The sequence below is a fragment of the Clinocottus analis genome, unplaced genomic scaffold (genome assembly GCF_023055335.1).
Source record: "Clinocottus analis isolate CAN_PGR_092001 unplaced genomic scaffold, fCliAna1.0.p SCAF_20, whole genome shotgun sequence".
NCBI lineage: Eukaryota > Metazoa > Chordata > Actinopteri > Perciformes > Cottidae > Clinocottus > Clinocottus analis.
In genome coordinates, this window is record NW_027175932.1 from 10,545,909 (window position 1) to 10,569,675 (window position 23,767).

Here is a 23,767-nt window from a genome sequence, read left to right on the forward strand (position 1 = left end):
GGGAAAACCACACCAGCTGTTTCATAGATGAATGGAATAATCCTTTTTTTTTAACCCTGCAAAATTTCAAAACCCTGTTTTCGAACCTCCCACTTATGCGTTCTGCATTGTGATGCAATTAAAGCCTGTTAAATATTTTACACAAATTGGTCTGAGACGCTTGGAGTATATATATATATATATATATATATATATATATATATATATATATATATATATATATATATATATATATATACGGTGCTTAAAAGGCATTGAGCATGGGCAGACTCTCCTGTCTAACCCCCAGACCCTCACCTCCAGGCCCCTCAGTTAAGTCTAATAGTGTATAGTGGATGTGAGAGGGTTGGAGACGAGGTCAGAACAAGGATCACCAACTAATTACGGCGCGGAGGCACTCAGCCTCCGTCAGATTGTTTAGAAAGCATTAGGGGGGGGAAACATGGGCTTCCCTGGTGCATTGCGCGTAATTAGTTTGGAGCCAAGGTCACAAACAAACACCAGCACGAGGGGGACAAACAACAGCCGCGCACAAAAGGCGCACACAAAGACGCGCGCTCCATTCTTCTCCCTCTCTCCACTTCCTGGGCTCTCGAGCTCTCTCCCCGTCTTGCTCTCTCAGGGGCAACAAGGCACAGCCTCTATTAATTTCCTAAATGAATAGCCAACCAATTGATAGTTATTTATGGATGATCACGCTTTATGCACACCACATGCTCCCCGCTATTAATTACCTTTAGTGCGGGGCCGGGCGATATATTGACTTTCACGACATCGAGTGTATTTTTAAATCGCAAGTGTATAAAACAACATAAACTATTAGGAACGACCTATTAAAACCCTCTTTCCACACCGAAACGTCACCTCGTCATAGAGATTCAGGCCTTTTTATTTCACCCCTAAAACACTTATTCCCATGCAACAATAAGCATATTGGTGAATCAATACACTTAAAGACTAACTGCTGTGGCCATCCTCTTAAGTGTTACTTCAGATTAAGGTCAGGACCCGACCTGGGGGCAGAGGGGGCACTTGCCAGACGCTTCTTTAACTGTGCCAGGAAACATTGATTAGAGTAGCTGTGCTAAAACATGGTCACGGAGACAAACAGTGACACCCAGGCCACACCTATTAGAGCCAAACAGACCTATGATATCAGCAGTAAGTCAAAAGGTACCGAAACGCGGCACAAAAATAAAAAAAGCGTGGAGGGCAAACAAAGTCACAAAAAAAAAACACGCATTTCAGAACCGAGGCAGGACGGTAAGTGACGCTGTGGTGCAAATCTACAGCAAACGCAGACAGGCACGTTTAGAGTTGACAGATGGCTCAACCATGACCGCTGAGAGCGAGGTCGATCCGGAGAGCTGATGGAGGCGGGAGGAGGGAGTGAAGGGTTTGGGAAGAAATGATGAAACAAAATGAAGTTTGGTGCTGCGGCCTGTACGCAATCATCAGGCCTCCAGACGCTGCAGGCCTGCTTCAGAATGTGCAAGACAATCACAATTTGCTGCACCCACACAGAAGAAGCTGCTTTCTACATAATGCTGTCGAGTGTCGTGATGTCCTGCAGGCGTTACCGCAGGCGGGACTGTAACGTCGAACACCGGGTGTAGCGGGATCGTACGCGGCTCAGTGTCACGCGCACGTGCACTCAACAGAGCGGCAACTCAATCTGCACTGTCACGTACGTTTAAAAGCTCTCCTCGGTGATGTTACGCGCATCAGCTGTGCTCTTTTCTCGCAAAAACGTGGTGAAGAACACCAGAAGCAAATGCCAGGAGATTCGCGTTTCCATTAAAAGAAAAATTAGGACCGGTGTGTTTACTGCATGCCAAATTAAATCAGAGCACAAAAGGCCAAATTGCCTCTAGAGTTGTCAGCTGTGTGCCGCTGCAGAATGAATATAGGGGAAAGACTTGTGCTTCGCTGAGCATAAATATATCCATTTAACTGTGAGTCTGCATGTGGCACTAGGTCTCCTCACCCGACATATCCCATATGCCGCCGGTGGGTCGCGCATGTCTTGGATATACAATACAATATAGCAACCTGCACATATTTTAAACCCCGCCACTTCAAATGAGTGAGGAGGAAAGCTGAGCGAACAGCAGTGATCTGAACCCAGTTCTCTCCAACTGTTAACGACAAGGAGGAGATTGCACATTGTGCAGTGCAACATGAATCGGGGAGTGCGTACACCTAGATACACTGGACTTGAGAAATATGCAAAAGTGCAAGAACTTCAATCAGAATAAGACTTTAGCTTAAAAAGTCCAGACTCATGGCTTCCTGCGATATGAAAACGGTTGCAGGAGCCGCGGGCGCCACCGAGAATCAACTCTTCGGCGTGCGGCTGCACACGGCTTCCAGCCGCTCTCTCCTCCAGCTCCGTTTCGGTTCAACGGTCTGTGTGGTTGGGAGATCTCACCCTTGGGTTACCATCCGACCCACCTCATATTAAACTGTAGACACTGTACTCGCGGTGTTGCGAGCCGACTGCACAGTTCCTGACTCGTGCAAACAGGTGAAGGCGCTGAGGTAAACAAGCGGTCACGAGAGGAACTCTCGTCTCTATTAAGACCGGATCGGAGAGGCGAGTGAGAGAAATGCGGAGGGAGAGAGAGGCTGGTGTGAAAGCATACGTGGGCATTTGGAGTTTGCTCAAAAACAACCAACATTGTTTTTCAACACATCCGCGTGCTTACCTGGATGCCGTCCAGCAGTTTGCTCATGCACCAGAAGCTGTCCGCCTCAATGTTCCTCAGAGACTCTTCCTGGAGACTGGAGACGTCAAAGTTTTCCACTTCCTCCTCTGGAGAAGACAAAAGGGGACAAAGAGAGAGAGAGTGAGAACTAAGCTGTGCAGAGGAATAAGATGGAGGTGAAAGAACATGTGAGGGGAAAATGGAAGAATGGTGGAAGGGGGTGAAGGAAGCAGAGCACTTCAGGTCGACCAGCACAGCAGGGGCTCAGTGATAAGATCGCCACTCAGCGGCAGGAAAACAAGAACTTGAGGTGCAGACGGGGGGAGAAACTTAACGGGAAGAGGTCTCTTTCCACAGACGTATGGAAAGGAACGACGCAGTAGAGGCAGCGCGGCGGCGGCTGAGCGCGTTGGAAGAAAATGAAACTAATAATATCATCAGTTTAATGATTAGAGTCTTTTATAGAACAGTGGTTCAACCTTTTTTCCGCAGCTTGAATGTTCAGAAAATGTCACACATGGCACAGTATGTACGATGTAGTTCAACAGAGTGAGCGTGTTTAACTCGTTTTCTATTGTTTGATCCGTCTATGAACTTGCTGGAAGTACAATTACCACTCCGTATTAGACAGTCACATAACCAAGTTACAAAAAAAAGTATATTTATATATATACACAAGCAACTTATTTCATCTATTATATGAATCATTTTCATATTTTTTCCCCCGAAACGCGCCGCTGCAGACTGCACAGAGGAAACGGTTTCCGAGCAGCGAGCACCCCGAGTTCACAGTCATCTCCAGCGGGTGACTTCAGCGACGGGTGTCATCAGATGTCATTAACGGCAGCAGTGTGTGACGGACTGCAGCGGCTCTGACGGGCTTCTGACAAGCCACTGACAGGCAGTGGGGGGGAGAGATGGGACGAGACTGATTAACAATGATCTACAGAGAGAAAGAAACGGGGGAGAGAGAGACAGAGAGAGAGTAAGAGGGAGAGGTAGGGAGAGACAGAGAGAGAGGAAGAGAGGAAGAGGGAGGGGTAGGGAGAGACAGAGAGAGAGGAAGAGAGAAAGAGGGAGAGGTAGGGAAAGAGAGAGAGAAAGAGAAAGAGATGGAGAGAGAGTGAGAGAAAAAGGGAGCGAGAGAAAGGGAGAGAGAGAGGGACGTGCTTGCGAGCGTGTGTGCGTGCGTTGTCGCATACAAAAAAATCAAAGTTATGAATTTGTGTGAGTTCTTGCATTCCTAATGCACGCGCACACGCACACACACACACACACACACACACACACACACACACACACACGCAGATCTGCTTGGTATCCTTGGCAACCCCAGTGGAATGTTGTCAAGGTTGTAATGAGCATGCTCAGTCTGAGTAACAGACAGACAGACAGACGGACGGACAGACAGGACTACAAAGCCAGTTATAGACGAGGCTGTGTGTGTGTGTGTGTGTGTGTGTGTGTGTGTGTGTGTGTGTGTCCGTCCAGCATCCTGCCGTGTGTGCGCTCTCATCATTGTCTTGTCTGCTTGAAGTCAGGTAAGGATGGATGGAGGCCGGACACAGAGGCTTACGGTCTCCCTCATTTCAGTGAGCGCTTTCATCCCATCGCACCCGGACAGATCAAGGTGTCCAGAAACTGTGTTCCCGCCGCGAGCAGATCTTCAATGCCTGATACGGAAATGGTCAGGGGGCTGGATGTCGCACAGACGTCTGCGCTCTTCATCGCCACCACACGAAGACGAGCGACGCGATGTCACGCCGCCGCAGGCCGCACGTAACAGACACTGGCGGCGCAAACATACCGATAGTATAATCTCATGAAATCCAATTTTTTGGAGCGACATCTAAATAAAAAAATAAAGAAAAATCAGACAGCTGATGGGGGTGAAAGCAATATTTCGGCTCTGCTTAAATTGAGGCAACAGAAGAAGTCAACTACAATCAGCTACGGATAAATGCAGCGCTGGCGCAGCTGTTGGAACGGCGCGGAGACAAAAGTGGCCGCCATCTGACCAATTTGAAGTCAGTATTCGGTTTGATAGCTTCTCTAAAGCGACGCAGAAGACAATGACAACAGATGAATACGGCCCCCTCTCTCTCCATCTCTCCGGGCAACAGTGATGCCATTAAATTTGGAGTTGAAAAGATTGATTGTAAACAGGCGGACTGGCAATCCGCGTGGTGTCGTTGCTGATTAACAAGCCGGTGAGAGTGCCGGCGAGAGTGCCGGCGCTCGGGCGTTCTGGGTATCCTCAAAGCCTCAAATCAGTCTGTCGGGTGGCTGAAGCCTCGTTGTCGAGCTGGGCTCCGAAACCCAGACCGTGACTCTGGAGCAGATTAGAAGGGACGGCTTCCAGGAGTCCAGTGGTCGCGCTGGAATTGGGCATAGCTCATCACAATAACAAGGACATACAAGAGGAAGAGGAGGGGAGGCCGTGCGGCGGTAGCCGGCGGCACTGGATCAGTGCAGCCGGCTGACAAGGCAACAGCGCCCCCTGTGGTCGCCGGCGGACCCGCTGCTGACCCGGCAAACCGGCTATACACTGATGAATGCTTAAAAAACAGTCGGCGCTCAGGTCATTAGTCACTTTAATGGCCAGGGAGTCCAGACAGCTCATTCTGTTCACGGTTTAAAGAAGAAGAAAAAAATCTGTGTGCTGAACTGTGCCCGACGATATAACAACCTGTGGCTGGATCTCAGTTATATTCATACTTATATTCACTTGATCCGCCTTCAAACTAGGAGCTCTTTGGTGACAAATTTTTTTTTAAAAGCAACACCGGGCCACCTTGAATGCCGCGACAGGCTGTTTGTCTCAGCTGACCTGCCTTCAAAAGAAGGAACCGCTAATTGCTTTCAGTGGAGCCCGAACCTCGGTAGAGATTCCTCGGCGCTATTCTCTTGGCGATTTACTTCTGGAGCCGTGCCTCCCCGCAACGAGGACCGGCTGACAAATGCTTGTCTGGGACATGATCCACAAATAAGAACACGGAGAGTTTGTGGAAGTTCAAGCTTCGACGAATTGGGAGTCTCAGTGGCTTTAGTTCCGCGTGAGAGGGGCCTTCTAAAATAACCTCCCTCCCTCTCTCTCTTTCTTTCTTTCTCTTGAAATGATATTCAGAGAAAGCTGGTCTGACACAAACTCACCTCTGCAGCAGCAGCGAACTTGCTTGATACAGCGAGCGTCAAACTCCCACGTCCACGCACAAACACAGATGCGTAGGCCTCGGAAAGTGGGCGTCGCGCGGTTAAGTTGGCAGGGGAAAAAAAAAGCACAGGATGCGCGGGACCCGCAGAACTCAAAGGGCAAAGCGAAGGAAGCATCGCGCGATTGTGAAGCGGCAGCTGTTTGCTTGACAGTGAGAGACATCACATCGTTGCTTTGAAACCCTTTATTTACAAGCGGGAATGTTTAATTTGGGAATGCAAACTTTTCACCGAAAAGCCAAATTTAAAGTGACCTATTATTCTCTTCTTGGCGTAGTTTCAGTTCTGCCATCAATCTGCTGCTCCCATCTCTTTTTATACCTCCATCTCCCTCTGATAGTCTGTTGAGCTCTCCTTTCTCCATCAACGCTTCCCCTCTGTATTCTCCCTCCCTTGTTTCCTCCGTTTTGACGTCGCTTCTGTTGCTAGTGCTACCCTGCCTCTCCAAGCTGTTCCCTCTCCCCCAGCCCCTCCCCTCTCCTCGCACCCCCCTCTTTCTTCCCATTGGCTGCAGAGCCAGTTTCCTGCCAGGCCTCGGGGCTTATTTCCTGTTTGTCCTGGCGCAGGGGGCAACTTGTCCAGGGAGACCAACTGCTTGGTCGCTGCCAGCTGTGAGCACTTGGCACAGCTTGGCATGCAGAGCCGAGGTTACACCTCCGGAGACCGAGCGCCCGGGCGCCTACATACACAGGACCGTGCACGCGCTCGCGAGGATACACAACACGCGCGCACGCTCGCGCAAGTGCTGCCATCTGCCCTCTACAACTATGGGCCACAAGGTAATGTGATGTAAGATGATAAACGAGCTAGTTTAGCCTGATGTAATCATAAAGCATGTACGTCCCGAGCGTGCGTGTGTGTGTGTGGGACAGTGTGTGTCTTTGCAGACAACAATTGGCAATAAGGAACAGTCCCGTTTGACAACCGTCTGTTAGTTCAGATTAATCACAAGCAAACCTGAGTTGTCGACCGCCAGAGCGAGAGAGTGAGAAAGAGGAAAAGAGAGTTTTAACAAGATTTCCTCATCCGAAGCTCATAAGATCACGTGAAGTCATGCAGTCATTACTTATAATTTACAGCGGCGGTTCGGGGTTAAATCTAATGAATCTAACGACTTACACTTCGGTTGCCAAAATTCCAAACATGTCACCATCCAGTTCTCACCTTCAGAACGACACCCAGGTGACACAGCCGAACAGGCGCGACAGTTTAAAATGAGACACGTTAGCTGCTAGACGTGTCATACTCCCACCTCCAGCACCCGCCACCTCTCACTCGGGCTTTTGCAACGACAACAGTTATTTTCTCTCCGCCGTTGCACAACTAGTGTGATAACACCGTTGGTAATGAGAGCTGAACATATTGTATTTTATTTATTTTTCCTCCCAGGGTGGTGACAGTCATACTGCCGGATAATTAAGAAGAGTCGACCCTGGCAAACCTGGTGTCACCGACACATTAGGAGTACGAAAGCACGCGCGGGAACGCGCGGGAGGAGTGCGTTACGAGGATGGAGAATAATGGCTGTGTGCAATAGGGAGAGGAGAGAGAGAGAGAGAGAGAGAGAGAGAGAGAGAGAGAGAGAGAGAGAGAGAGAGAGAGAGAGATGGAATTTATATGAGTTAAGGTTTTTTACCCCTTTGGGTTCACTTATCTTAAGTCTGCTGTCTAGTTCCCCCCCCCCCCTCCCAAATAATACCAATAAGACGTTATCCAGTGTCTTCATTTCATAGTTCTTAGAAGTTACAAGGTTTTTTCTTCAAAGTGCACCACGAAGCTCACTCGTAGAAAGCGCTGAACTTCCGCCTCGCCGGTGATAAGGAACGCTTTGGGCCGGAAAATCTACACAATCACTCCAACAATGTTCTCATCTCCCGCTATCTGCACTATAAGCCATGTGTCCATGCATCAAACAGCGGGGCCCCACAGCTGCTGGCGAGATAATGTAAGTCCTCGACATCAAATGGAATACGGCTATTAATACCATATCTGCCTATGTGCAGACACATAATGATCCACTTGGCCCCGAGGTAAGATGATGTCTCGTACGAGGAAGCTTTAAGTGTGTAATGTTGAGTGAGGCCTCGCCGCATCGCGTTAACTGTTGCTGCCAACAACTCTTTTCCCCCACTGCCGCCTCTCAACCCCATCGCAGCCCCCTCACGTCGGCCTGTGGGTTGTTTGTGTGGCACGGCTCCTTATGCCAGGGAGACGCCGCGTTGCCTGGGAGGATGTGACGGCAACTTGTGCAAGGAAGACTTTTGGCTGAGGAACATTAAAGGTCAATTTGCCAAACCGTCATGGCATGTAATAGAAAAGTGCGGACATAAAAATATAAAAAATGTCCCCAATTGGTCGAGTGGGATCGAGGGCGTTGGGGGGCGTGACAGGGATTATTAGTAGTTTTTGCTTTTGGACTGCTCGTCGCCCAAAAGAAGCAACTTTGAAAGACACCACCTGGGTTCCGGGAACTTATGATGGACATTTCAAAAAGAGTAGCAGAAGAACGGCTTTATTTGAAAAGTAACCATCCGTTGAACCTCTACTTTTGATCCAACAAAAGTGCTGAAAATTACTGTTATTATTGTGTCACAAAAAGGAGAAGAAGTCTGTCTGGTAAGACGGGTTTCGATGCACGGGACTTCACCCAAACGAGCGGCTTGCTGGTCGTTATCACCGTGCCGCGAAAAAAAAGCGTCGCTGAGGGAGAGAAAGAACGCCAATGAGCGCCAGCTTGTCAAGTGTTTGTACTTCAGGACCGGTACTTAATTAGTGTTCAAACAACATTTATGGAACCACTCGCCTCACAACTGACTATTTCTTCCAGGTCATATAACACAAAGCGTGTCCTTCTCCCTCTGTAACCAGCGTACACACGCATGAGCAGGTTTATGGGTCACACTCCGGTTTCCTGTCACAAAACGGCTTAAAAGTAAATGCGTGAAGCCGATAATGTGAGGAACTCAATCACAAATGCACTGTTCATAGCTTTCCGCCTTTTACAGACACACACACACAAAAAAAGAAGTATAATTTTTTTTTTTTTTTACAGCAAGCAAGATGTCCAATCCACTCGAGGCATAGTAAATCCGCCTGGCTAATGTTCAAGACACATTTGGGAGCGGCGGGAAAGTTTCCAGAGATGTAAGTGAAGGATCAGTCCATTAAGTCATTAGTGTGTGTAATCTGCAGGCTTAGTTAGGAAAAAGAAACATTAGGGCGAACAGTAATAGGCAGACATTATGAATGACAGCTGACGCATTGAAACACACGGCGTGCGGAGGAGCCCGGTGGCGGCGCGTACACGAATATTTGAGCAAGCGTGTGCGAGGACACGGCGCGAGAGTGTCCAGATCCTTTGCGTGTGCATGGCTGAGTGTGTCTTTGTGTGCGACGGGGGGCTTTGTTGCAGACGTGGGCACATATCTGAAATGTGTATGAGTCTTTGTGCGCGAGCGTGATGATGCAACCCCAAACACCACACACCGCCGCCGCAGCGCGGTAAGATGACTGTTTCAATTGCCTCCAATTGCATCAGGTCAAGCGGAACGCGTCTCGCTGGTGACAGAATGATAAAACGGATTTTTTTTTTCCTCTCTTCTTCCCCAAATGAAAGGGCTGACAGAGAGAACGAGAAATAGAGACACGGAGAGATCTGAAGCTCCTCGGTGAGGAGAGCTTCAATTTATGGCTTTTTATAGTCAAGTAATTAACTTAATCTAAAAATATTCAATAACCCCTGCGATTATTCACAGAAGATAAATCATTTTTTGACAGAACTATTTCTCGGGATCATTTCAGAGCTCTATTGCTTTTTATCAGGAGCAATGAGGAAAATCTCCGGTCAGCCGGGGGAAATAAGATCAGGCAGATGAAAGCACAGCGACTGATTTTGAGCTTTATGTGTGTAAACTATTGTCGAGCACCGACAGCGGTCATCTCAACACCCGAGGCCAAAACATGGAAGGTTCCCGACGCGCGATTAAAAACTACAACAAATGCGCCACAATCCCATTTGCAAACGGTTATCGGACGGCTTGAAGAGATTTCCCATTTCTGTAATCATGTTTCCGCGCCGCAATTTTCTTGTAGAACTGAAAATAATTACCAGATTTGTGTTCTGTTTTCTGATTTTAGTTAACAACAGCATGCCCGCCCTCCCAAAACAAAATAAAACATTTAATTAATTGGAAATAGCTCAAACACTTGCTTCACCTGCTATAGCTTCAACCCACATGCTATTGCAGTAGCCGGGAGTAGTTTAGTCGGTTTAAGTCTGTAGTATACAAACTACATTTGACAATATTCACAAAATTGTATGTAATTGAACAAACTTTAAATAGACAACACATTTGTCAAATTAAGATATGCAAGTGCTAAAAGTGAATGCAACTTATTTCCATACTTGTCCTGATCTGCACTAAATGATAACAAAGACTGCTGTGCCTCTGCAACATCACAGACTTTAATTAGAGTCGATGTTTCTCTTGTTACAAGTCGTACACGTTTACCCAATACTAAGAACATTCACTCATCTCTCTGCTTCCATGTGCTTTAGTAAAAAGCTTGTCCAGCAATATTATATAAAAGTGCTGATCTCTCGTCCACTCAAACGCAAACAGGCAGGCTTAAGAATTCACACACAATTTGCTGCTGAATAATGAAACCCATTATCAATATTTAACCATTTTCATCATAAAACATAATGAAACATTAAGTCCATTAAGTAGGTTCTTTATACTTCTAATAGAGAATGATGATTCATTATTTTGTACAGTATTTGTATCTGTAAGCTAACCGTTTTAGTTTTTAACACTATTCAGATAGAAACCGCTTGGATTCTTGATTATGTCATGATTTGCTTCTCCATCCATATACTTTATTATCCAAATATCAGGACCGCTGTAAAGAGTTTCCAACTTGGTTTTAAACTCAAAAAAGATCGGTAGTGCCGTTTCATCTATTGGTAACACGAGGACTGTGTTTCTTTCCCAGGGAAACTAGTTCAGTTATAATGTTCAGTCACAAAACAGTCTTATAAAACAACATGAATTAGGATTGAGATGAGGTCACGATGGATCGTGATCCTGCCTGAAAATATGAATAATTGCGATTTGATATTTTTGCCACGTCGCCCGCCTTCAGATGAGAATACTGAACCTCTTCACGGGGAAAGAAGTAGACACTGAATGCAAAGTGTCAACCATCAAAAGTCTGAAAGAGAAGAACATATTTCAGGGGAATGAAAGAAAGACATTTATAGAGAGAAAGGTGCAGATAGACCGAGACTGAGGGTCAGAACCACACATCTGATTCAATTTCTGCCGGTCCAAATGCTATTACTTAACCCCAGAAACATGGTGATTGCGTTCTAAACCAAACAGAGGAGTGGAGCCTTAGACAAAGCTCCAGCGGAGGGAGAGAGAGATAGATGGAGAGAGAGAGAGAGAGACGGCGTCAAAGAAAATTGAAGAACAAATCTCAAACAAACTGCCTGGGGGCAGAATAATGCCGACGCCGAGTCAATAATCTCATCCAATGATTAAAGCTGGAGAAATTAGAGAAAGCAAAAGTTGATAAGGAACAAAGTAGGAACGACAGTGTTGCTGCTGGAAGACAGCAGCTGTGCGCGAGCAATCACTAAGCAGCTCATTAGAGCTCGTTTCAGCCGTTAATCAGAGGGAGACTTGGAATGGAAGGCTGGACCATCAGCGGCCAGGCCACAGGGAGAGAGACGCCGATATTAGTTAACCGCCTCCTGGCCAACATCCACTCCACGGATTGCTCAATCCATAGACGGGCCGACGGGCAGATACAAAGAAGAGGGGAGAGGAATCACTTTCACAATAAATGCCTTCTAGGGAATCACTAGTTCTTAAACGCAAAGCAGACATAAAAGTAATCGGTTAGTCGGCTGGACGAAATAGTTTGAAGCTCCATTCAAAGAGTTGAGTCAACAGGCTGATGCTGCGCAGCTTCTTCTTATTTTGGCATTCATTGTGTTTAAACCTCGTATTCATACACAGTTGCAGATGAAGATTACGCTACACTCAAATTATTTGCATTATAATATTCGGAGGATCCCATCGGCGGGTAAGTGGGATTGTTTTTCACGATTTGTGTGCGAGCGTCTGTAACGTTCAAAGGTTGAAAATGTAGTGACAAAAAGAAAGATGCAATCATTCCTCGATTCACGACGTGTCTTTATCATAATCAGTAACATTGAAAAACACAAAAAGAACTGCTCCCGCACACACGGGGAGGCCCCGCACATGAACTATCGGGTCGGACGAGCAGCAATCTAACAGCACCATCAAATGCATTAATATAATAACCACTTTGACAAAAAAAAAAGGGTTTTTGCGTGACAGCGGACAGATTTTTAAACTCAATAGAACCGTCTAAATAAGTATTTTTTTATTTTCATTAAACGGTTTAAGACCATATGACAGCCTCTGTCGCCAACTCAACATACCAAAGCTTCAAGGATTGGCGCTTTCTCTCGATGACCACGCATGTTGAGCCAATCGTTCCGCAACGGCAGAGCACTGTAATCCCCGGGTGCGAGGATGCAACTGAAATCCAAATGAGCGGGGCACAGCACGGCACGGCATGGCATGGCATGGCATGGCATGGTGCTAGGGCGTCGGGCCAGCAGACAGACAACAGATCAGAGAGGAGATATGAGAGTAATGCAGGGAACAGACGGGGAGATTAGAGAGACAAGACCGGGGGACGATGCGCCCGACTGCTGAAAGGGCCAAAAGTGAGTGGCTGAAGTAAAGCAAAGTGCTGCTAACTGCCAACCGAGGCCGTACCACTCTGAGCAGAATGCTACAATTACATTTCAGTCGCAGAAGTGAAGAAATCCTAATTCGCAGACAGTTTCTAGTGTCATCCAGCGTGATGAGACTCTCCTTCTTATAGGCGGTATCGGCTTCGGTCTGTGTTCTCTGTGCGAGTCTGTATTCGTAATAGCTCACCTCGCCAGTCTGAGGTCTGTGTGTGTGTGTGTGTGTGAGAGTGTGTGTCTGTGTGTGTGGTGTCACGCTCCTGCAGGCATTTCATCACAGCTGACTGACAGTACGTTTCCATCTTCCAAGCTTTGTCCCTGGATGCCCCACCAACCCAGTCTGTCTGCAATGTTGCACCCTTCCTCTCTCCACACTCATATGTGCACACACACACACACACACACACATACACACACACACACACACTATAAGAGGTACCTGTCGCACCTCGACTTTCTCAAAAAGACATCCAGCCGAGCTCCTTCTCTCCGTTCTGACGCCTTGTTCAAAGTGCGGTTCTATGTGGTTCTACAGGTGCGACCACACGTGTTCAAAGAGCAAAAAGTGTTTAGATCGGTTTGAGCGCCGCTAGACTGTCGGTAGGTTGTGCCTGTCGAGCATGAGTCACGATCTATTTTAGGAACTATGACATCAGAGCCTTATCATTACAGAACCCGCAGTACCTAATTGATCCCCGGGGGAACAGGGGGTCACATTTACATCAAAAGACATTTGTGTTGTACATTTTTCTTGATTATTTTTGCACAATATGCCAGTATTTTGAGTGCCATAGCTTTCAAACTAAGAATCATGTCAAATAAGCACCATGGAACGTTTATCATATTCAAAATAAAATGCCTTTCCTTAGTTTTTCTTTGTTGTAGCAAACCCTGGGCCCAGAACAGAGTTACATTGCTTACAGTGTATTTTGTGTACAAGCACACATCTACTTGCAATAGATATTTGGTAAAGTCTGAATCTGCCTGAACGCTGTGGAGAGGACTCGCCATCCAGTCCGGAGTTGTTTTGTTCCGCTAACTGACAAATTTGGGTGACACCATCATAAACTAAATGTTTCAAAAGGGGATTTCTGGCTCATTTTAACAGAGAAAGCGTATTGTTTGATTCCTGTCTTAATGCAATCCTTGTTCTCCAATGTAATGTGATGGCGGTGCCAGTGTTGCAGCAACAGGGCATAGCTGCTTCTTTTTTATTTGTGCGTAAATGTAAATAAATTGCAAAATAAATGTGTACTCAAATATTGAAAAAGACATGTAACTGCCTACGTTCATACTGCCAGCAGATCCTCTCGTCCCCATGTGTGGTAAAACATTCCCTGGTGTGCAGTAAAACGCAGCTATGTGCTGTGACAACTGTGGCGACAAAAATAAAAATATTGGCGACGTACACGTTTCATAACACACAAGATGTCCATGCAAAATATAAGCTGCACTACTTACACGGTTTACCCAGGTGTTATTTAAATGAGAATGTGTATCTGGCCAAAGCTGCAGTTAGTAAAAGCAGTAATAAAATACACACGTTTGAAAACCTTCAGCCTAAATGCATCAATCTGGAGGACTTTCAGAGCTAAATTTGTACAGATCTTTAAAGAACTTTTTGCTCTTGTCAACAAAATTGCATTTTAATATCTATATCTATATCTATATCTATATATATCTATATCTATATATACACACACACACACACACACACACACACACACACAGAGTAAATAATGTAGCGCTCTACATCTACTCCACCTCAGAGATGTTGGCACTCGCTGTTTTGCTGATTCAGATACTATATTATACAACATATATCAACTGATGAACTAGGATGTATTAGTACGTATATCATTATATCAGAGCTGCCAGCTTTTCAAAAAACCTTGGAGTGAGATTTTGTCAACGGGGGGGAGGGGGGTTGTGCGACGACGACGACGATACGCGCCGCCGAACAGCTGTGTAGCGGGAGGGCGTGACTTAAGATCGACATGCGTAACACTTGGGAGCCCCGATACTTTAGTCTCTCTGCTCCTTCTGAGTTTCTGCCGCAACTGTGTCTGTTTGGGGTAAATAGGATGTCTATGCAGCGAATAGGTTTACACATGCGCTCCTTAGCGCCTATCTATTGTCGGGGAGTTTGAAAAGGAACCGACGATTGCCTCAAAAAAAAATTTTGCCGTGAGATATTGGTTTGTGTGGCGTGAGTGCGTGTGAAAACGTGGAAAGGCGTGTGAAAACGTGGAAAGGCGTGTGTCACACGGCGAAACCGTGAGAGTTGGTAGCTCTGTTATACAACAGAGTTAGTTTGCAACAGTGTAGCAAGAAGCGAGGGCGCCGAACTGCAGAGCTGACACGGACAAAGCCACCGCGCCTCCTTCGGCCTTTTTGGTCCTTCCAGAGCCGTACAAGAGCCGGCCCGCGTGCTGCGAGTGTCGGCCGGCGCCACCCGTTGAGAAGTGTGAAAAGACTTTTGGTTCATTACGAAACTGTGGTGGGACAAAATAGACTATGGCGGGCTGCCAGTCTAGCTAATTAATGAGAAACACAGAGTGACCTAAAGCTCTTACTTCCTAAAAGCTGCATGTATAATTTACAAATGTGCCCTAAGGAGACAGAAGTTGCCTTCGCATAAGCAAGTGATGAAGCGCATAAAAGGAACTCCACTTCGTGCCGGTGAAAGCTTCAGAGAGGCCTGTGGAGAAAAGGCCTGTGTCCAGGGATTGTAGGAGGCTTTATGTTTTGTACATGCACGCACAGACACACACACACACAGACCCTTTTTGCTGCCCATCCCCTCCGTCTACCTTAATAACCACAAAGACACATTTCCAAAACTTTTCTGAATGTACCGATGGCCCCGACTGGTTGGGTGGACTCGCAGTGTGTCGGGTAGATGTCTTGACTTCCCTTTTCAAAAAGCCCTTCTTTAGTACTTCACATTGCCATTCGGAGACGAGCCCGCACTTCTGCTGCAATGAAACACATTTAAATTTTAAAACATACTTAACCCAGAACATTTTGTTTGTCCTCGTGCTTCCTTCCTCAAGGGCTCCTGCTCACTAAGCAAATGGTCCCACTTCTACAGGGACAACAACATATGTCGACAAAATGGTAGAAAGACATTTGCGAACTGAGAGCACTTTTGTCAAATGCTAAAAAAGAATCTGCACTTCTCTTTCTTTTCTTCATAAAAAACCGCTGAGTGGTGTTTCTTTTGCTAGGAAACTGCAGCTGGTTTCATACTCAGCTATGGAGGAACATTGTTCACTTGTGGTAGTGTTTCTGGACCAATAATCACTATATTAACTATAATCACTATATCGCTGTATACACTATACATACATACAATGACAGCAGTTCACTTATTTTACAGTATTTGGTTAAATTTAGAACATTCCCAGATCTTTTTTACGCCTTTAAATAAATAGCAAAACACACACTTCACTGTCAGAAGGGCGAGAACAAAACTGAAGACACACTGCTCATCTTTGACCCAAACCCACAGTAAATATGTGAAACCTTCGGTTGGGCTCGCAAAAAGGACAAAACTATAGGAAGCGCCGCTTCCCCGTAGCGGCGGACAACACACTCGAGAGTTAATTGCTGAATTCTTCAGGAAAAAAATCCATGCAGCAGAGATGCTGTCGCTAGCCTCCTTTCCTGCCTGCTATGACAAGCAGAGTTTCACAGCGGCGGACAGGGAGCGGGTGCACCGGGCCATTCATCTCCTCGTTGATAGGAGGAAGGACTGCCCGGCTCGGCCGCTTCTTGACAGCATGGGGGCACTTTCCTAGTCGGTCATTTTCACCCTTTTTGAAAATCTTATTTTCCTGCTCTGTTGTTTGTCTTGCTCTGTCATTGCCCTCACCCTCACTCTCTTTCTTTCTTTCCTTCCCTCAAGCCACAATGTCGCGCTGCCAGGAGACACTCAGGCTGCTGTTATATTCCACCACTTTGTCTTCATCCTCGCTGTGCGTCTGTCAAACCCTCACCTCTATGCATTTAGTTTAAAAAGAAGAAGGAAAAAAAAAGGCACTACCTCATCTCTCACCCACCGTCTCTCTAACCCGCTCCCTTGTCTTCATCTTTCTATCTTGGAGTGGATCCATACTTAGACACTGGCATGCAGATTACATTATGGATCCACTGGCCGATCAATGGCCGCTCCACATTAAAGGAGGACTGGCCCTGCTCCTTGGCCCGTCACGGCCCATCCCGGCCTTAATTAGATGACTTTTATTGTCGGCTAATGGGAGAGGCGCTACACTATGGAAGATCGGAGGGGGAAGGGAGGAGACAAAGGCAAGGCAATGGCCCACAGGCGGAGAACGAGAACGATAGACTCTCCGAATCAATTTCTCCTTCGACACAAAGCGGGCCTGCTGGGTTGCTTAACAGTCCAGGTGGATACACAGCAACTTTAGTGGTATTTTTCCTTCCCTGGCATCAGAAGAGTTTATCAATAATCTCCCAATTGGAACTTTTCAATGTGGATTAACAGTCAGGCGTTAATGAAAGTTGGTGACAGAGGGGGAAATGGGGGAGTTGTGCAGATGGAGTGGTTAAGTGGTCGGGCCTTCACTCCGCGTTGCATCATCAAAAGGTAAATGGAGTGTGTGGCAGCTGAACAAGCACTGCAGTGCCAGACCAAGGCTGTTTTCTGACTCAGTAAAAGAAGCCAGAGAAACAAAGTAAGAGAACTAAAAAGGGAAAAAACTAACAATGAAACTAAAAGACACGAACAAAGTGACAGATATGAATAGTGGAACAAAAGGAAGATGAGTAACGCAACCAAACAAACATATAAAGGCGCATCTCACAGTGTGTGTGTGTGTGTGTGTGTGTGTGTGTGTGTGTGTGTGTGTGTGTGTGTGTGTGTGTGTGTGTGTGCGCGCAATTAGGTTTGTTTTTCCTGCTCAATCCCTAAATATAATATAGGAATCAATCAAAGGAGACTCTCAAAAAGACTAGATGGAGACATTCAGTGGAGAGATGGAGAGTTAAAAAGCAAAGGAAGCAGCTGCAAACAGGTCAAAGTCTTAATCAGGTTCCCAGTCAATGAACTCTCATCCTCATATTGGCTGTCACTCAAATTCCCACGGCTTCCCACGCTTCAGACACCGACGCGGTGAGGGAAAACCTGGCTTGCATTAGTGTGAAGTACATTTCCAAAAACACTTTGGCTCTGGATTTGGCTGCTTTGTCAATCAATTTAGCTCCGCGTGAGGGTTTTTCTTTTCTCCTGCTGCACGCTGATCTAGGCCTCTTTCTCACCGACTGCACTCCTCGTTTAGTTTTACAGCTTTAATGGCTACTGATCGGGTCACTGTACCATAATATGAACTATCAAGGCCCACTTCCAACAACAGCCAATGTTGAGTCCATTAAACAGACATCTGCAGAGTAGACTTTGTGCAGGACATAAACGCACAGGCCCTTTCAGCCCCAGATATACACAAGATAATGTGGTTACTGTGGCGTCTGCCAGTCCCATCAGTGTTCTTTTCAGATGCAGCAGGCAGTGAAAAAGCTCTAAAAGAAAAAAGGGCACTGTAAGCTAACTGTTCCGCAACAAACGGCAGAAAGACAAAATAAGCAATATGGTGGAGCGTGGAGCAGCTAAAGAGTCTGATCTCTCCCTCAGGAGTTGACAGAGCTAAACGGGGTCAATGCTTTGACTTAAATGTGCCAGGTGGCCAGAAACATAACTCCCTATATTTGCTCTTGTGCGTCTTGAAATGCTCATGCTGATATGACAGTGTTTACAACTTGTTTGGAGCTTAATTCTACTGCCAAAAGTGTCGCCAACACATCCGTTGATGCAGATTCAATCAACTACACTGAATAGTATCAATGGTAATCTCCCGGCACGAGGATACATTCAAGCATTCTTCACTACGAATATTCCTCCCATTCTACAAGAAAGACGAGAAAAATAAAAAAAAAAGGGAATTACTACATTCATTTTTCTCTACGTCTAGGGCCCGGGGCTGTGTTTCTTAAGAGGGCAGTGTTCTCGCCAACTCGGGATGCAGTAAAAGAAAAGTAAGACAAATGGACAGTTCTGGTGTTTGTCCTACAAACGCCTTCGAATGGTACTATTTTTATATTTGTTTGTGTAAGAGGTATTCAGCCAGCATGTGTACATCGCCCACAGGGTATATGTGTGTGTGTGTGTGTGTGTGTGTGTGTGTAATAGTATACATATCTAATAATTCTTAAAGGAATGAATTCTGACTCGAGAGAATTAACCATCGTCTCGCTTTTTCACCACACACTCATGAGCTCACGCACGAAGGAGGGAGGGGATCGAGGGAGGGAGGAAAAGGGAGTGCAATGCAGTAGAAGACGGAAAAATGGATGGCAGGAGAAGAAGAGAGCGCATCTCCCACTCCCACAAAAAGGAGCAGAATTAGTCTTGCCTCATGAAAGAGCCGAAGCTCTCTCCACGTCACAAAACAATAACACCTAACAACAACAACACGGTGCACAACAGCCCAGCGTGTGAGATGCCAGCGAGGCACGTTTGAAGGTGGCTGTGTATGTTATTCCGAGGCTGATCAGCGCATGGGAGATGCAGGGGAACAAAGAGCGGGGTGACGCCTTGAAGATCTGACAAGAGTGTGATTCGCCCACAGAGAACGGCAAAGACAAAGAGAGAGACAGAGAGAGAGAGAGAGAGAGAGGAGAGAAACAAATACAAATGCAGGCATGAAGACTGCAGAAAACGACAGGGATAGAAAATGCAGAGGGAGCAAATACGGGAGGACGAACCACGACACTACCAGGAAAAGAGTGAGGGGCAAGAGGAGCTAAACTAAGAGAGGACAAGTCACAGGAAACTGCCGGTCCTAGCTGGAACCAATGCAGTCTAATGCAACAGTGCCGTTATAAACGCTACCTTAAAATACATTTGTAACATGTGTTTAGTGTTTTGTTGTCGACCCACCTTCACGGTGGAGGCTGTGCTGTACTTTGTGCTCCCGTGGCGTCGTGTTGCATAACAAACGGAAGCAGAAGTTTGAATAAAAGCAGAGAAACCCGCTTCGAAACGAGCACTCATTAGCTCAGAGTAAAATACCCAACGCAGTGCAGGGAGACACAGGAGTCTGGGAGTCCAGCCGGGTGCGAGCGTGCGCCCCACCACTTCGCCTGTGGGTCCTAATTGTATCGCTGTGACCACAGTTGGAGTGTCTGGAGTGCGCGAGGCGGTCCGCAGAGCTTAGCGGCTTCCGAGAGGCCTCGATGGGTCAAATCACAGCATGGAGAAAACGCAGTGTGTGTATGTGGAACGTATGGAGAAGCTCACGCCACAGAGGAAGCACGCAGAGACGTATGGCGGCTTAAAAACTTGGGGGCAATGCCCACTCGCTTGCCATTTGGATACTTTCACACCGCTTATCACAGAAAGAAGAGGAGGCTGCCGCTAAATTGCTTCTTAACAAAACATTGTTTTCTATAAACCATAAGAACAACCCCTAATAGGTGATTGAAAAGGTTTCCTAGGAGGAAAAACTAAACAAAAATGTGCAATATGAGGAATACCAGAGGGTTCGCCTGTGAAAACAACAAATTGGAGGATCCCTTGACTCAAAAACAGAGAGCACTAAGTAAGCTATGCACCTCTAGTCATTTTGTGATTGCAACAGAAAATGATTTTCAAAAATGTAAGCTACAAATAGCATGTGCCAGGTTCAAATCCAGCCACAGATTTCATTGCATGTATAAATGTATGTGTTTTTTCGAATAAAGGAAGATTACTCCGTTCGACAGTCGTATTAAAGCCAGCCGTAAAATGACGGTTTTCATCCGACACAGTGTGTATGTGCTTGGAAAGAAATTAAGGGAGGTGAGGATTAAAACGAATGTGGCACAACATAAATGCACGCGGCGGGAGGGCTCTGGAGAGAACAGACGCGCACATGCACGCCTACAAGGTTATGCGGCCGTCTCGGCACATGTATGCTGCTACGCTTGGATGAACGGAGCTCGCAAGGACACGGAAACAAGAGCACGGTCTCAAGTGTCTGGTAAATCAAAAGAAGATCGGGTAGATGGATGGGGGGGGTGGATAGAGGAGGAGTTCATTGGACAGTAAGTTGTGGGAAGAGAGACGGGCCTTGAGGGTTAATTCTCTTTGACCTGTGGCGATGTACCAGTGAGTTAACTAGCAGTTGCAGTGAAAAGGTCAGGGAACAAGAGACGACTGATCCTCACATCAATGGCGTATCACATAAAAGATTAGGGAGGTTTTTTTTAAGTGGAAGTGGACAGAGGGTTGGCACTTACCGATGTACTCGAAGACGTAGACGACAAAGAACGGCGTGACCAGGTCGTTGATGCCTTGCACGTAGCCGCTGGCCGGATGGCGGATGGCCCAGATGAAAAGGATCCGCTCAAAGATCTTTCACACAAAACACACACAAGAGACATGGTGTCAAAAAAAAAAAATGGCCGCTTGCAGACAAGTCACTGATGCACAAAAAGGAAGTGAAGTTAATAACGATGTGAGAGGAAAACAGTAGCAGATGAGCAGCTAGAAGCCAGGAAATGTTTGATTGAAAAACAATACGCAGCAATTTGTCAATTCTGTCAAATTTTCGCTCGATAAACCAATTTATGTATTGATTCTTCATTTCCCTCAAAAATGTTCAGTCGATAATGACGCATGTTCACAGACACCTTCGATGGGTATGCTCTGACGAACATTGGCTCTTTTGGAGGACGTGGTGTGTGGCGGCTGGAGCAGGAATCAGAACAATAAGCAAGAAGCCGTCTGGAAGGAGCACTGCGGATGCGGGTATTGATTTTTTTTAATTTTTTTTTAGCCGATATTATCTCGGTTTAAACTCTGACTTCGCGAGAGCAATCACCTTGTGTTAGATGATCACGGCATTATGTTGTTGCCGGAAGCGTTAGAAAAGCAACCTTGAAAGAAATCCTGTGGAATTCTTTGCTCGTATCGGACGAGGAAGAAAAGGGCCGCAAGCGAGGGAATACAGATTTAACAAATCAGGATTTGAACTCACTTAAAAAAAAGTCGGCTTTACAAATGTTTTAAGAGGAAGGAAATGCATTTAAAGCAAGCGATGACCCTAGTTTAATTTAGCTAACATGTTGTGTTATATGCATTATTTTTTGTTGGTTTTATTCCACCGACACCGTCCTCGCGATCTAGACCTCTGAACTTATCGTCTTTATGTCTGTTGTGAAACGAGAGGCACTGAGAAAACTCTGCTGTTGTTGTATTGCAGGTGGAACCGGGTAAGCCCGGTTCAAATGCTTTTGCCATTTTCTCTTTCAGTACAGAGCAACACCTCAGTCTTTGCTTTTTTTTTGGCGCACAAAATAAAAGGAATTCTCGCTTTGAACTTTATTCCCTGCTTTGGTGTTGGTCTCCTCCTCTCTCTGTCTCCGTCTCTTCCCCTCTGAGTCCGTCTCCTCCTCCATCTTCCTCTCTCAATATTTTTGCACGGCTAACACTTCCATCTTTGTTATGGGTTTTTGTCAACGCCGTCAGACCTCATGGATCAGAGGAGGCTTGATGTTCAGCTTGTTTTTCCTTTAAATGGATGACCCCTCCCTCCCCCCTGCTGCAACACACCCATCGAGATCTTTATTATGTGTTGGAGATATGTCATGTCCCTTTCACTTTCTAAATAACCTCATAGCTCATGGTTTTATGGAGAGAAAAAAAAATAGCAATGTTTTTCTATTGAAGTAATCCAATCAATGTTGAGATGGCCGGAGACAGATTGGCGAGATGCAAGACTCTCCGGCTTTCTCCTCAAATCCCTTCGGCAGCCTCCACGCCTCACACCTCCTCGTTCTTTATCAAAGCCGCATCTATCAAACGTGGAGAGGTGCTGCTGCTCTCTGGGCGAGCAGCTAATGGGCTCTCCTTTTGTGAAGCCTCAAAAGCTGACATGCATATGTCACGCCGGGCGCCGACACACCGAAACCACTTTAAGAGAACACGCACACGCACACACGCTACCCCTACGCACACCTGCTGCAAGGCGAGGACGGGTTTTTGTGTGAATACGGAAGGTGCGTAGGAGCGACGCGCTTCAAACTCCAACCACGCAACGCTTTCTTTAGGTTTAAACAGAGTTCACGCCGTCCTCGACAGACGGCGAGCTACGTCTCAGTCGCCAAAGTATGTTCATCGCGAAATGGATTCGAGATTCTCCACCTGCGACGCCGTGGCTCCATCAAATTAGTTTCAGATCCAGAGGAGCCCGGATGAGTGTATTCTCGAGGGGGCAGGGAGGAAAATGGATGCAATGAAATGGCTCTAATGATCTCCGTCAAAACATCATGGGTTTAATCGCTCAAATATCCCATGCATTCATTAACAACCAGTCTAAAGGTGTTCGTTAAAAAAGCATCAGAGAAGATTCCTGACTGGGAGAACGGGATAAATCTCATCCTTTCAGCCTTTGCTCACAATTTAGAAGCGATAACAAATGTTTGAAAACTTGTAACTGCTGATCATCAACTTCTTGTCAAGGCTGCGTTGAAAAAAACAACAACTCAAACACTTATAACCCACTTAGGAAATCACAGCAGAATTGCTTCAATATCCCTCTCTTTCCCCGAAATGGAAAAACTGCCTTCCATCTCGACTAAATCTCTCCAGGCCCAACAAACAAGTGAATAAAATGAAGCAGAGGTGATTTTCAGGTGGCGCCGCGGCAAGCATAATCATATGTAGAGAAAGAAAAAAAGGGGGCCTTTGGAGTGTTGCATACCAAACTATGTGAGGTGCAGGCTGCTCAAGTATAATGGTGGCTTTTCTTTTGGCATTCAAAGAGGGGACAGTCGGATTAGACGGAGAGAGAGTCATGGGAGAGGGAGAGAGGACACGTACGCCAGTAATACATCATATAGTTCCTACACATCGGCGCCCGTGGCACTGTGTGCGACTGCGTTTGTGGGTTAATGTGCTTCACTGGTGGTGAATGCTCGCATGTCTTCTCCCTCTTGTTTATTTCCACGCGCGTACACAAGCGTGTGTTTGTTTGTTCCCTCACACTTCTGT

At 46.3% G+C, this 23,767-nt stretch overlaps 1 protein-coding gene across 2 annotated transcripts in view; it reads right to left on the reverse strand.

Annotated features, from left to right (window-relative positions):
• tbc1d22a (TBC1 domain family, member 22a) overlaps nt 1-23,767 on the reverse strand; it is a 105,853-nt gene that overhangs the window by 48,128 nt on the left and 33,958 nt on the right. For both annotated transcript variants that reach the window (XM_068587087.1, XM_068587088.1), the window contains exons 9-10: nt 21,013-21,127; nt 2,709-2,815 (exon numbers count right to left, since the gene is read on the reverse strand). In XM_068587087.1, the coding sequence (XP_068443188.1) occupies nt 2,709-2,815; nt 21,013-21,127 (222 nt within the window). The remainder of the gene's footprint in view (nt 1-2,708; nt 2,816-21,012; nt 21,128-23,767) is intronic.